The following is a 15,167-nucleotide window of genomic DNA, read 5'->3' as shown; positions in this document are numbered from 1 at the left end:
ATAAATACTCCCTTTGACTTCAGACACACGGACTGCTCATGCTAGTAAAGTTAAGCATGTTTGTAAGGGTTGCAAATGCAGGCCTGCTCTTAAGCTCTTCCAGGAATCTCTTTAGAGAGAGCCAGCCACCCGCTCCATATCACTGAATTCACTCTTGCCACCCCTCCAGTTTTCAAAAATCATGAGTCAGGCAATCCCCAAAATCAGGTAACTGGATGAAAAAGCCTGAGACTTAAAAAAAACCAACAACAAACCAATAAATGCTTGTGTCTCTTTAGTTACCCCTGTTTTTTGATCCTTCAGGGTTCCCAGTACCCAACTTTTCTCAGCTGCCATGAGGACCTTTTTGAAATGAAATGCCAGATTCTTTCTTAATAACATGATTCCAGGAGCTGGGGCTTTCAGAAAACAAACACACCAACTAGCTCAAGAGCAGCGCCGTTACCCGGCCAGGTGGGAGATCGGGCTCCGGCGCAGGCTCTGCCTGGGCGTGCATGAGACGCCGGGGCTGCTAGAGAAGGCCGGGCGGCGGCGCTCCGGCGAGGAGCTGGGAGATTTCCCGCAGCAGCGCGGCCGCCCCGCCCGGGCACAGGGTCCGGCACAACAAGGCGGCGCCCGGGGATGCTCCGCAGCGCCAGGCTCAGTCCGCGCGCTGCCCTCGCTGAGAACTAGGCTGCCGCTGCCCGGGTCCTAACAGCAGCGTAGCGCCGTTCTTGATGCCAAAGGGCTTTAAAAATACACGCAGGAGAAAGTCCCCTCCCGACTCCAGCCTGTGAGCAGCACCAACGAGCTCCGTGGCGAGGTGGGTTTTGTCTCGTGCCTCAAGAACAAGCGGTGGTTCTGTGTGGGTGCCAGCCGCTCTATTGTCCTTGCATGGCCTGTGCGCCGGCGAGCTGCCGCGGGAGGGCGGGGCGGGTAGAGCCCAGGTTCCCCTTCCCCGGTTCCTGCAGCGGCGCCGGCTCCTGCAGCCCGCTCCCCGCGGCGGCACCTGTCACTCGGCCGCTGGGTGCGCGCGGCCCAGGCCTGCCCGCGCGCGGGGGGGATGCACGGGCCCGGGCGGCCTTCCCCGCCCCCGCAGCCCCTAGCCGGGGCCGCGAGAGGTTCCTCCCCGCGGGGCAGCGGGGCAGGCAGAGGATGCCCCCCCCCTCCCCGGGGGCCCTTCGGCAGGGGAGCGGCTGCAGCGCGCCCAGCTGCGCACGTCCCGCCGGGCGGGCTTCGCTGGTCGGGGACATTGACAGGCGAGTCGGGGTGCGGCGGGGAAAGGCGACTGCGGGCCGGTGTTAGTGGCTGTGGTAAAGGAAACAGGCGAAGCAGCCCTCGGCCGGTCCCCTTATTAAACCCGACCGGATATTGAGATGACAGCACATTAGTCCCCCCCGCCCCGGTCCCCGGTCCCCAGCCCCCAGGGCCAGGCTGTGTGTGAAATTCTGATCAGCCGGCGAAGAGGCGAGTCAAGCCAGGGCTGGCGGTGACACCCCCCTCTGGCATGCGGCAGCTTTGGACAGGGCTGGATGAACTTTTTGTGGGCCCGGCGCCAAACATATTTGTGGGGCCCCCTGGGACAAGGTGCGGGGGGGCAGGATGGTCAGTCTCCAGAGTGAAGGGCAGGCCGGGGGCAATGAGGCACAGTGCTGCGGGAGCAGCCCCCCTCCGTGCAGCCCAGCAGGAGGGCACTGGATACAAACCTGCAGCTACCAGACATACACTGGCCTGCCCAACCCTGTGCTGCCAGCATGCCCCTTCCCCTTGAGAGCAGGCCCACACCACCCCTGTGCTCCACCCTTATGCCCAGTGCCCCCTCGCCCAGAGACCGCCACCACAGAGCTCTATGCCCAGCCCCCACCACAACTGCACAGCGCCCTGCACACCACACTGCTCGCCCAGCCCCACCCCCCGCCTATAGACCTCCCCACTGCCCACCACCTTCCTCACAGTCCCACCATCACAGCTGCACAGCACCCCATATTCCTGAGGGGATTCTGCACCAAAAACTAAAAAATTCTGTGCACAATATTTTAAAATTCTGCAAATTTTGTCAATAAAGAAATGTGGAGGCTCCAACATGGCAGTGGGGAGCACAGGCCACTGGTTGCATGGAGGTGGTACCCTGCAGCCTCCCCCCACCCCACCCTGGGATAGGGACAGGGACTCGGCAGTGAGGCTGCACCCGACCCTGACACAGTGCAAGGGCCAGGCCTGCCCCCAGAGACACCCTGGGGCCCTGCCCCCCTGTGCCAGGCACACCAGGTGTGGGTGAGCAGGCTCAGCCCAGCAGCAGGATCCAAGTGCAGAGGGACTTAGTGTGGGGGGATCCAGGTGGGGGTAAGAGAGTTCTCCGTGGGGCAATCTGGGTGTGGGTGGCTCAGCGGGAGATCTAGATGCACAGAAGCTCATTGGGAGGTTCCAGGTGCAGGGGCAATGGGACTCTGCAGGGGATCCAGGTGAAGGTGTTTGGGGCTCAGTGGGAGGGCTAGGTGCAGGGGAGGTGGTGTTCATTTGGGTCTTGATGGTTGGGGCTCAGTGGAGAGGGTATATGGGGAGGGGGGCTTATTGGGGTGGTACAGATGCAGGGAAGGTGGGGCTTGTCAGGGTGAGGGTTCAATGGGTCTGCTTAACAGGGGAGCCCCAACTTCTGCCAAGAGGATGCCGCATGCTGGGCTCCAGCTTCCCTCCTGCCCCTGCTTACCCCATCCCCTTCTCTTTCCCCATTCCATGCCTCTTTCCCACCGCTCCATCTCCTCCCCAGGCTTGAGAGGCCAGGGGAACGGCTTGACAAGAAGGGGTGAATATCAAATTAGTCCTGAATAAAGACTGGGAGTGGATGGGTCACTGCAAAAAGAGGTAATTTTCCCTCTGCTGATACTCACACCTTCTTGTCAACTGTTGGGAATGGGCGATGTCCACCTTGATTGCATTGGCCTCGTTAGCACTACAAAAGTAATTTTCCCTCTCATATTCGCCCCTTCTTGTCAACTGTTGAGAATAGGCCACTTCCACCTTAATAGAATTGGCCTCGTTAGCACTGACCCCCTACTTGGTAAGGCAACTCCCATCTTTTCATGTGCTGTAAAATATATATACTGCTTACTGTATTTTTCACTCCATGCATCTGATGAAGTGGGTTCTAGCCCACGAAAGCTTATGCCCAAATAAATTTGTTAGTCTCTAAGGTGCCAGAAGGACTCCTCATTGTTTTTACAGTTCATTGTGTCCCTGTATGTTTCTTAGATATTGAACTAAAGAGCTGTATTACCTGCTGGACTGAACCCCTATCCATGGGTAGGGTTACAGCACAGAAGCTATAAACAATCGCTTACAGTTATTGCATACAAAGGATGATTGTATCCATATAAACACAGTTCATATGGGGCAGTAAATAGCCCATGCATTTTAGGTGTTGTAATATATTTCATATCATTTTATTTCTGTCATATATATTCCTTATACACTGGAGTAATATTGCTTGCTTATGTATCATAATGATAGCATGTAGACTTGTGATAACTAGGATTATATATGACAGAAGTAATATATTGCGATATGTAATATATGTGTGTTAATATATGTGTTTAAAATAGTGCACTCTGTTCTTGGCCTGAATTTTTTTTTCTTTCATAGTGATGTGAACATAGCATCGAGAAAAAACAATCATTTGTGGCCTCTGATTATGTGAGGAGCATGTAGATAATGTCCATGGTGCAGTATGCTTGCTGGCTAGGTTAGTCTGGCCAGGGTTTGCATGTAGATGAAGGGGTAAACCCTCTCTATAATCCCTGCTTTGTTGACAGCTGCTCTGTTTATTTTGGAACAAGGGCATCAGTTGCTAGCAAGTGTCACAGGCGAGCTTGCTGCATGAATGAACCAGGAAGAATAAGAGGTGCTTCAGAGAGAGGATCCCAGCCGCGCTTTCTCCTCCTGCTGCTCTGAAGTGTGGGAGGGAGACACACACACAGAAAGAGATAGACACAAAAATCCCAGGTTTTGGGGAGATGAGAAGCAGAAGCAACTCTGGAGTCCGCTTGGATGGCTACGCCCGACTGGTTCAACAGACCATTTTATGTCACCAGGTGAGTGCAGAGTCAGTGCAGAGAAGAGTGGGATCCTTACACTTCTTCACCAACCCTGTTGGGCCTTTATTTTGAGGGAGTTGTTTTTCTCTCTTATTAATGTTTTTTTTTAAATCTTACTCATTATTTCAGTCGGCTCTGTGGGATTCTTGATATGAATTCAGTGGACTGGTTAATTGCTTAGTGGACATGACAGTACTGGTTTGGGGCAGATCCAAGAGCAGCCCGTGCTTTTGGAGTATGTGCGTGGAGCTCATAATTGTACGGAGTGTTGGTTCAGCATGTTGCAATAGTGAGCAGAGTATGTTTGTACAATCTGTTATTCTAGGAAATAGAGTGTTTGTGGAGAGTTATGCTATGAAGTATTTCTTATAATGTGGTATGGTATGAGGTGGAGTTTATTGTACAAAGTAAGTGGAGTATTAGTTTAGGAAGAGAACAAAGAAAGGTGCACTGAGGCAGTGCTACAGATAAATATCCTGTACTGTATTCATTCTATAATGTGGATATTGGACATGCAGCATTCATAACCATAGAAAAATATCATCTCTGGTGGCTTCTTTTCATTTTGAGTGGGCATCAAGTAAAATTAGTCACTGTAACTCGACAAGAATACTTAGTAGCTGATTATACAAGACATGAAAAAGCATGTCCATTGTATGTGGAAACCCAGTGAGTTCTTAACCACAATGACGTTAAAATAAGATTTATGTTCAATGGCTTGCCTTCACTCAGAATGTGAGCTTGCATCATTGTGTATCTTTTGAAACTGCTGAACGTAGGTATAATGGTGACTTTCAGATATGTGGCTATGAATTTCATTTATCTGAAAGTAAGACTGAATCCGAAATAGAGCTGGTTCAATTGCCAGCAAACATAATTTGTTTAGTACATGTCTATAACAGTACACTTCATACCAAAATCTTTGGCCTGATTCTCCTCTCAATTACACTGAAAATCTACAATCACTATGTTAACTTTAGTGGAATGACTTCAGATTTATATCGTACTGTAACTCAGATCAGACTCTGACCTCTTGTTGTGTGGCTTGGATACATAAACAGTAAAAGAATGACACTGTCAAGGCTGGTAGGCAAAAAATGTGACCTACTAGATGTGTTTTCGCTCATGGACATGCATAAACACTTACCATAGTGTTCTCCATTTGCTCAGCTCGTCATTTTCATCCTTAAGAACAGACATAGGGCACAGAAAAGTTATAGTGTCCTTTGAGATGGTGTGGTTCAATTAAAATAGTTCAGCATATAAAGATGAGAGCAAGGAATTTTTTCCATGAGTCAGTTTCCAAATATACTTATTACTAAGCAGTGAATGAGGCTGCAAGGCTGTGGAGGAGGGTGTTACAGACCCAAACCTGCTTGTGCTGAAGTCAATAGGAGTTTTGCCATTTCATATATTTGTGAATAACTGTATTTGGATAGTATTTGTTATAAGCAAAATAGAAATCTAATAAGAAGGAATGATGTATTTAGTGTATACTGGGGTAGATTATTGGTTTTATTCCAGTTTATACCAGCTGATTTATAATCTTCAAATCACACATTACATTTTTTGTACAAAATATAAGTGAAGAACTCTTTCTTTTCTATGGAACGGTCAATATTGAGAAGAGTTTGGTCTTTAAAAAGAAAAGCCAATTTCCCTTTAGACACTGATCATCTGATCAGAGGGAAAATTGTTATCAAAGCAGTGCTTGTACGCACGTGAACAGAGAAGTGCTGTAAAATGGGTTCCATTATTTCTTTACAGGCTTGAAAAGTACACTTTTTCATAACAGCAGTACATTCATTTAAAAAGAAAGTGTTGTTCACTTACTTAAGGGGATTCAGTGCTTTCTTTGAGAAACATGATGTTCAGGAATTAGTTTCTAGGATAAAAATCCAGTGCTAGGCATTTAGCATGCTAGGCATTTTGAAAAACAAGTGTTGTTTGTTTGTTGTTTTTATTTGCATTCATATTATGCAAAGACAGATCTCTTTTAAAAGCAAAATTAATTTAGAAGATATGTGTTCAGAGCCAGGCATAAATTCCAAATGCAGGCTGTCATCCCACCCAAAGGTCTGCACAGGGGGACCCCATGTGTCTGCATGGAGCCACATAGAAGTTAGAGCTCCTTGCAGGACTGGTGCCATAGTGAACATTCTATTTTCTGCTAACATATATGACCCTCGCAGTGTATAGACGTGATAGGTGCTTTAGAAATGCAGGTGGATATATTAGATTTAAGACCTTAATTTGAGTTAATATGATGGAGAAGGCGTAGCTATGATCATATATTAGTTAATGATGAGGAAAATCCAGTGGGGAAAATGTTCAATATGTCTCCTCCATGAGCAATATCATTATTCTTCTGATACAGTTATTTTATTTCTATAACAATTTTTATTTAAAGATTATTGCACTATATTATTTATACCCTCTATAGCCCAATGTACAGAAGAATAATGACTCACCTATCTCATTTCACTCATCGATTTAGGTTGGGGTTTTTTGCATTTTTTGTGTTTTATCCAATGTCAATGTCCATTTTATGGACACATTTTTAAGTTTTTCTTTTTTAAAAAAGTATTACATGGGGTACTTAAGGAGAACAGAATATGTAGCTAATATAGAAACCACTTCTGACTATCTTATTTTTTTATCAGCTGACATTTAGTGGTCACAAAAATACATCACATTCAACTTCATACAGTCAAACCCAGCTGGAGTTTAGTGAAGGTCTGACTTTAATATCAGTGCTCTGCTAGGTCAAAGCAGAGGTTATATAAGCCAATGTGTTCGCTAAAATATGCTCTGAGTGCAACTCTGATCTCAGTTATCTCAATTTAATTCTGTACTAGCTCCAGTGTGGTCAATGAAATTACTCCATTTTTACACCAGTGAAAGTGAGATCAGAATCTGATCTTTTTTAGTAGATTCTTGTTTCCAGACAAATAGATGTAGTGAAATGCAAATATATTAACTAGAAAGAGACACAGCACACGCAATTAAGTGACAATTTAAGGCCTCAGTCTGGCAATCAGATCTCTGCAACAGAGCCTTCTGTCCTTGCAGAATCCCATTGACTTCAGTCATGCAGATCTCATTGGGAGGCCCCCATCCTACAAACTGAATTAAATTTGCTCATGCAGATCTCATTGGGAGGCCCCCATCCTACAAACTGAATTAAATTTTAAAATCACATGGTGGACCTAATGTTACACGGTACCCTGGCATTCTTTTGATATCCATGGGAGTTGAGCATACCTAGTACCTCATAGTTCATACTCAGTATCTTGCAGGGGTGCACTCTTTGTATACTAGCAGGGAGAAGCTGAAAAAAAAATCCTAATTTTTAAGAGTAAGCATTTTATGAAGCAAACTTTTAAAAATATTAGTCAGTTAATGTTTCTTCCTGTGAATTGATGGTACCATAATGCTACAGAATGCTCCAGTGGGAGCCGCGATCGGACAAACCTTCAGACTAAGCAGGTAAACAAACCAGCCCGGACCACCAGGGACTTTCCCTGAACAAGCGGAGGCCCGACTTTGAGAAGCACTGATCTAGATCTTGTATGTTTTCTTAACATGGCACCTTTTAAAACTTTGAAAGCAGGCAGGTCCCTGGTGGTTAATGGGTCTCCCAGTGTCTTGTGTGAACATTGACATTTTTGGTGGAACAATCTTAGTGCCGTTCCATTGCACAACTGGCGCCAGGCCCAGAATGTAGCTGCTAGGGGGCTTGCTGTGCAATCTCTGCAATGCTAGAATTACAGCTACATAGACTTTCTTTGTACTGCAAGTGAGGGATGAACAAAAAAAGACTGTGCAAAATAGCTAGAAATATGAGATTTGCCTTTGAGGCTCACCTTTCTCCCTATTCTAATTAACTTAGACTGCAGATGGCTTCTGCTGAATCACTTTTTTTTTTTTCTGTTCTGCTCTTGTTTTTTTCCAATTTGGAAATGTCTTTGAGCAGTTAATCCCTGTTTGGGCATTTAAATGACAGTTTTATGAATGGAATATTCCATATAGCATCAGAGAGATTATTCAGCACTCATCCAATCTCTATTATTTGAACTATAAACTCTTTGGGATAGAGACCATCTCCACAATGTAGATGTTTATACAGTCTATGTGAGTATGCTGTGTGGCACTGATCCCTGATTTAGGCCACTGAATACTACTATATTATAATAATAAATGAAAATGCTGATTATACCAGTAATGTTTACCTGGCTGCCATCCATGTCTTCATTCAAATCATTCCTAAAAAGCCTACGAGAAGACAGGTGATGTTTCCTCCCCCGCAAAACTACCTCTTCCCAGAAAACAAGGTTATATAAACATTGAACTGAACCAGCATATGCCAGTAATGAGTCAGTGTATGATTCTGTTATTTGTAACTGTTGTCCTTCTGCACACCAGCTTCAACCCCTGTGTCACTAGGGCTTGGTTCTGCACCACAGACATCAATGGTGCAGGGTCAGGCACTAAATACATGATAAGTTCTTTGAGCTGGGGACCTTCTCTTTTTATTTGTTCTGAATATTGCATACAAAGGTCAGTAGGTGAATCGTATGCTCTTGGATGCAATGAGAACCGCTCAGCTGTATGTCATAGCCCCTATGCTACTAGCAGTCAAAGGAGATTCTCCTTTACCTCAAGTTTTGGCAGTCTGGTGGGTAGATCAAGCTTGTATCCCACTGTGAATATTTGAGTGTCCATTGTCTAAGTGCAGGTAAGAGTATGAAGTCTTGTGTGGCCCTGTGTTTCTTACATCAGCATTTGATATGGAAAGTGCTGCTGCAGTTAAATAAGATGACTTTTCAGGTGAATAGTGTGTGCTGTTCTGGTTTTCTTTTCTTTACGGTTAGAATCCAGTTACTGGACTGCTTTCGGCCAGCAAGGAGCAAAAGGATGCTTGGGTCCGAGACAATGTCTACAGCATTCTGGCTGTATGGGGTCTGGGAATGGCTTATCGGAAGAATGCAGACCGGGATGAGGATAAGGCAAAAGCCTATGAACTTGAGCAGGTATGTCTAAATATCACACGTAGTAAATTTATTGTTTATCCTCTCTCAGCTTTTCTTTCATGTGATGCTGATTTTTATGTTATGCTGTATTTATAATGCTCTTGTGGCCAGGATATACAAGGGTTTCCAGACACATAGAGTCTGGGCTGGTGCTAGCACTTTCCATCTGTTTCTCTTGGGTACTTATCTAGCCCATGTTACAATAGTATCTGAGCAGCTCACAATATCTAATGTGTTTGTCCTCACAACACCCCTGTGAGGTAGGGAAGTGCTGTTATCCCCATTGTACAGGTGGGGAACTAAGGCACAGAGAGACTAAGGGACTTTCCCAAGGTCACATAGGAAGTCTGTAGTGCAGCAGGAAGTTGAACCTTGGTCTCCCAAGTCCCAGGCTAGCGCCCTAGCCACTGGACCAGCCTTTCTTTCTAAACAATTTATAATCTAAGGTCCCAGTCCTCCGAACACCCACACGGTTAACTCTAAGCAGTCCCATTACATTCAGAAGCGCCTAAGTGATTGCAAGATCAGGATCAAAGAAGGCAAAACATGAGGGTGGCCATGGGGAGGAGGCAATGTACAAGGAAAGCTATGCGAGTGATAATTGGCACATGTGCTGTTAGTTCCATTGTCTTAAAATTGCAGTATTAATGATTTTTTTTTTATTATTCATATGGGGAGGGTTGAGGTAAAGGGATGGCAAAAAGAGTGGCTTAATAGGAGCAATGGGATGGTGGGTGGGGGAATAGGAAGGGATGGAAATTAGAGGGCTGGCAGAGCAGGACTAGCTATGAAAGGACAGTGAGGGAGAGAAGCAGCATGAGGTTAGGGGAAGAGCCATACGGTTGATTCTTCCCACCTGGAGACCCTGCTCAACTCTCCCACTCCATGTAGTTGGGAGGATGGGTTTGTCCAGTGGGCATTTCTGCAGTGTTCTCTTGCAATTTTGGAGACACTGGGTGAATTTAATGCTTGACTTTAATCACCAACCCATGGTTGCCTTGGAAACCTATTATGGGAGAAATAGCCCATACTCAATAATGTGTATTGTCTCTTTGTATTCTGAGGCCATTGCATAACTTCAAAATATTCTTGTTTCAGGTACAAATAGGTGCTTAATTACTGGATTTAGGGAAAAATCCTACTGTCACACTTGTCTGGGGTGGCTCATGACTGTGAGTGCCTGCTGCAGGGCAGACACCCCAAACTGGTGGTGTATTCTGTAATTAGATTTCACCAAGCCAGTGACAAATGTGAACTCACTTTAACAGTCTTACCATGGAGTCACAGACAGTTCCCTGACACTCTCCAGCCTGTCTTGCCACCCAGACAAACTGGACTTTATGATAAAGTGGATACCTACACCAAAAATCACACCACATTTAGGTTGCTTTCCAAGAGACTAGTCCCTTACCCCAGATCAATTGGTACTCCAGATCTTGCACCAAAGAAACACTGGCAGCCAGTTCTATAATAAACTAACTAAAGGTTTATTAACTAAGAAAAGGAAATGAGAGTTATTGAGAGGTTAAAGCAGGTTAAATATATGCAACTGGTGAATCACAGTTTGTAATTCCAAATGTTGGCAATGATGTGGTAAACTGCCAGTTTCACAATTTTGTAATAAACTGCCAGATTCAGGGTACCCAGATTGTCTCTGGGGATCTCTGCTTTGCATCTGCTTCCCTGTAAGAATCTAAACAGTCCAGAGATTCAGGATCTTTCCTTGAGTCCATACTTATAGCTTCTTCTCACAAAAAACAAGCTGACAGGGTCACTACCCACGTGGGCTTTTCCTTTGATGACGAAGAGAGAGGAATGCATTTTGAGTCTTTGACCTCCGATCATCACACACAATGACCATTTGCTTTGAAATGAGCAATTTTCAGTTAAAGTTCTTCATTTGCATCCGACAAGGCATCTTTCTCCTTTGATGGGTTATTTAGTTGCAGGGGTGTACACAATCGTAGTGTTTGCTATTACATTATAACGGGATACATGTAAGTGAAAACAATGCAAGTAGCATCCTACTAGTTTTCATGAAGTTTAAACACCAAATACACTCTTATACATTTAACAGTGAGGTGAGAATACCATATTTTTTCAAGTGACCACATATCAGTTTCCCCAAAAAGCACATTCAAGGCAAAAAATCTAGAAAAGAAAACACACACAAATATATTTCTTTAAAATGATTTCAGGATGTTCATGTTCACACTCATGGCAGGCCAGTAGTAGAGACCCTGAGCCTTGTTAAATACTGTCTAATACTGGTAAGCAAACTGGTGACTTTAGACTTTAATTATTCTCTTTTATTCTTACAGAATGTTGTGAAACTGATGCGGGGACTTTTGCAATGTATGATGAGACAGGTAATCTAATAACCCAGGAGTATTTACTCAGTTGCAAGGTCAGATCTGGTGCTTTAACATCAATTTGTGCATGAAAGGGAGAGATTAATTGTGAGAATATGGTATCCCAGATTGAAGGAGTGATTGAAATTCCCAAGACAAGTGGTTCTCTGGAGTCCTTTTTGTATGATAAAGAATGAATCCCTTTGGCACCTCCCTTAGCCTCATAGATTTGAAACAATTGGTAATACACGTTTTATTAAAATTTAAGTCACTGCTCATATAAGTGTATTGCATATGAGCAAATATATTTATACCATGCATATCTGAGGACAAGTGCTTGTTATATTTACAAAGCATTTCATTTCAGAGCAGATATGTCTTTTCTTTTATCTGAGACTTCAGTTGATTGATTTTTGTGTGTACATATGTGGGTGTAATAAAAGTATTTGAACCTGTGCAATTGCTATGAGCAAAACTCTGCTCTGTTATACTTTTATGACTGGTCACACCTATGACAAATTGCATTTATATCTGTGCAAATAAATTGCACAGCTTGTAACTAATGCCTCAACTCAGCAAGGCACTTAAGCACATTCTTAAGTGCTTTGCCGCATTGGAGCATATAAGAGTAAAATAACAAAAATCAGAGCACCAACATATTATTTCCTATTCTTGGAGCATGTATGTTCTTGACTAAAAATCCTCTTGCAAAGTTTTTTTATTTTAAAATCTTGGATGTTCTTTTTAGATGGACAAAGTAGAGAAGTTCAAATACACACAGAGTACCAAGGACTGCTTGCATGCCAAATATAATTCAGCCACTTGTGCCACAGTAGTAGGGGATGACCAGTGGGGACATCTACAAGTAGATGCAACTTCCCTTTACCTGCTCTTCCTGGCACAGATGACTGCATCAGGTAAGCAGAAGATGTTTTAGCCATGATCATTGGTGTAGATTTTTTTGATAAGTTAAACGTTGTAAGTACCTTCCATCAGAACAACACAAATAAGTAATTAAAGTTTAATAATGTGGAAATCTGCCTTTCTTCTACAAAACGGAGTATACTAAAAAAATTACCAAAACATGTACTTGGGAGAAGCAGCCCTTTGTTATCAGAACTCCCCTCTTTCAAATTCAAAAGGACAGGATGTGACTACCTATGGGTGTATGTTAGCATTGCTACTTATTGACCAGAGGGTTTTTTCCACTTCTCTATGTACAGTGGGAGCACTGTCTCTGTTTTATCACAAGATCTTTTAAGTATAAAGAGAAGCCTGGGCTGCCTATTGGGTTTTGTGCATCATACTCTGCATAATGGTTTGAATGGGTTTCCCTGGCTCTACTTTTGCTTGTGAACCTCATGTCACCTGTTTCTTCATGGGGGCACTTACAAATATCAGCACTTTCCTTTAAGTGCATTACCAGAGAGGATTTGCAGAGGAGTAGCTTCCATAAATGAGATGGCAGTTGTATCATTTACCTAGCTGTGCAATGAAAGCAGTTATTGCTTAAACATTGTTCCTAGTTAAATATTTAAATGCCCTATGGCAAAATGCCAGAAAAAATAAGGCCGTGATTTACAGCAATCAACAGTGAGCCTCAAGTCTAGTTATTGAGAGTAGGATTCCCAACCTGAAATGTCCAAGCCAGTCTGAGTCCTGAAGGTACATGCCGGTAGGAAAGCAGATGAGCTATCACTCTGTACGGAGTTGCTTCAAACATGAAAACTTGCCTCCCATGGCTGCCTTCCCTCGAAGTCCACCCCCCGCCCCTCCCAACATGCATAATATTTTAGAGGGGGCTGGTACAGTGAGCTGTAACGGAATATCTATTTCCTTTTGATGCCACACATATGGCTCCTTGATAACTGGCAGGAAAATATCTCATACTCCTGGGATGGAATAAAATATGGTAGGTAGAATATGTGAGCAGGGAGTACTACATTTAAAACTTCTTTGCACTTACGGGGATGTAATGTCTCTGTAAAAAGAGATCTGGATCAGTTGAGACTCAGGTGTTTATTAAGAAAACAATCATTTGAAGTAGTAAAGCAGTAAAAAGCAACAGTGAGTCCTGTGGCACCTTAAAGACTAACAGATATATTGGAGCATAAGCTTTCGTGGGTGAATACGCATGATGAAGTGGATATTCACGGTGAATACCCACTTGGTCATGCGTATTCACCCACGAAAGCTCATGCTCCAATACATCTGTTAGTCTTTAAAGTGGCACAGGACTCACTGTTGCTTTTTACAGATCCAGACTAACATGGCTACTCCTCTGATACTTAAACCAGTAAAGCTGCTCATGGAGGTGCAAAGAACATAGCGTATCTCCGGATAAGTCCATCGTGCCTGTGAAGGGTAGACGGTAGTTCCACTGCTGCCCTGCCGAGAGCTTGGATCAGTTGTTGGTAGCCTAATCGTGTTCATTTAGTAACTCTCTGAATGCCAGCTGTCCTGACCATGGTTCCCTGCTCACTGGCATCATATTGTTTGAGTGCTTTGCAGATGCCACCCACCACGTGGTCCTCTGGTACCTTCTATCCTCAGCGCCCTTTGCAACTGTCTTCCCCTGCAAAACTGGATGTCAAACCTTCCGGCACTCACCCTGTGTGTGAATGTGGCCCTGAGAGTTTTATATTTTGATGAGTCTTTGAAACAAAGAATATGTATTAGTGGCCTATAAAGTGCTGTCTCAATGGCAGCTATTATTGGGATCTTTCCACTGATTTCAGCAGGCATTGGTTGCTAGTGAATAAAATGAAAATTTGGAACTAATTTTCTGTCAAACATTTCAATTTTTGTGTAGGAATGTAATTTTTTTGTTCTGTTTTTAATCAGGATTGCATATTGTATTTACCCTTGATGAAGTTGCCTTTATACAGAATCTTGTTTTTTACATAGAAGCTGCCTATAAAGTCGCTGTAAGTATTTAGTTTATATATAAATGATTTGAGTACTTCCTAGGAACTGACTGAACAGAATTTCTTATTTCTCTGCTGGGAAGGAATATATTCTGACTGAAGGGTGGGGCTGAAGCAGCAATCTGATTATAAGATTTCATAGCTGATTTATACAGTAATTAAAACATCATTCCCATTGCTTGGAACTTGCTACTCTGAATAGGCAGGAAAACAAGCCGAAGTGGGGACCAGAAATGATTAAAGTTTAAGGATAAGTTCTTTCAGAAGAACTTCTTCAACCCAAGTTCAGTCATTTAAAAGCTTCATTTACCACATATATATAGCCTGAACTTGCTTGAGTTAAGAAAGGCTCTGAAGTCTGGATCTCACTCAGTGAACATGAGTGAAATTACATCATTAGAAAGAATTGCATCTGTCTGAGATGATATCCAAATTTGCTCTGATAAACCATTTAACCTACCATATTGTTTAAAAGAGAAATATACAAGCACAAAAGTACCCAGACTGACCTGGAAGGAAGTACAAATTAATAGGCCAAACTGTGCTCTCCCATATACTCTTGAATTCCTAATGGGCCTGATTTGCCACTCTGGAGTAGCCCTTTTCTTTGTGAGTAGCATCACTGAAACCAATGGGGGTCCATGGCCAATGTTCTCTGAAAGTTGAGATTTCTGTATCATATCGAAATTTGAGGTAAGATTTGGTTTTGTTTCTTGATACTTACTGTCCCAATTTTGTCATTAACAAAAAATCATTCTTTGTGAAAAAAATAAAAAAAAATTGCCA

General features: G+C 43.6%; 1 protein-coding gene across 7 annotated transcripts in view; it reads left to right on the top strand.

The window, feature by feature from the left end:
- Positions 1–515: 515 nt before the first annotated feature.
- PHKA2 (phosphorylase kinase regulatory subunit alpha 2) overlaps positions 516–15,167 on the top strand; it is a 66,251-nt gene continuing 51,599 nt past the window's right edge. For 2 of the 7 annotated variants that reach the window (XM_039527633.1, XM_039527622.1), the window contains exons 1-6: positions 520–802; positions 3,813–4,067; positions 8,945–9,103; positions 11,425–11,472; positions 12,203–12,371; positions 14,299–14,381. In XM_039527633.1, coding sequence (XP_039383567.1) covers positions 3,990–4,067; positions 8,945–9,103; positions 11,425–11,472; positions 12,203–12,371; positions 14,299–14,381 — 537 coding nt within the window. In that variant the 5' untranslated portion in view covers positions 520–802; positions 3,813–3,989. Of the gene's footprint in view, positions 803–2,430; positions 2,448–3,015; positions 3,038–3,788; positions 4,068–8,944; positions 9,104–11,424; positions 11,473–12,202; positions 12,372–14,298; positions 14,382–15,167 lie in introns of those variants that run through there. The other 5 variants (XR_005595142.1, XM_039527637.1, XM_039527605.1 and 2 more) reach the window with 5 other exon arrangements.

This window comes from Mauremys reevesii, linkage group 1, assembly GCF_016161935.1.
Source record: "Mauremys reevesii isolate NIE-2019 linkage group 1, ASM1616193v1, whole genome shotgun sequence".
Classification (NCBI taxonomy): domain Eukaryota; kingdom Metazoa; phylum Chordata; order Testudines; family Geoemydidae; genus Mauremys; species Mauremys reevesii.
This window is presented reverse-complemented; position numbering and strand designations above follow the sequence as displayed.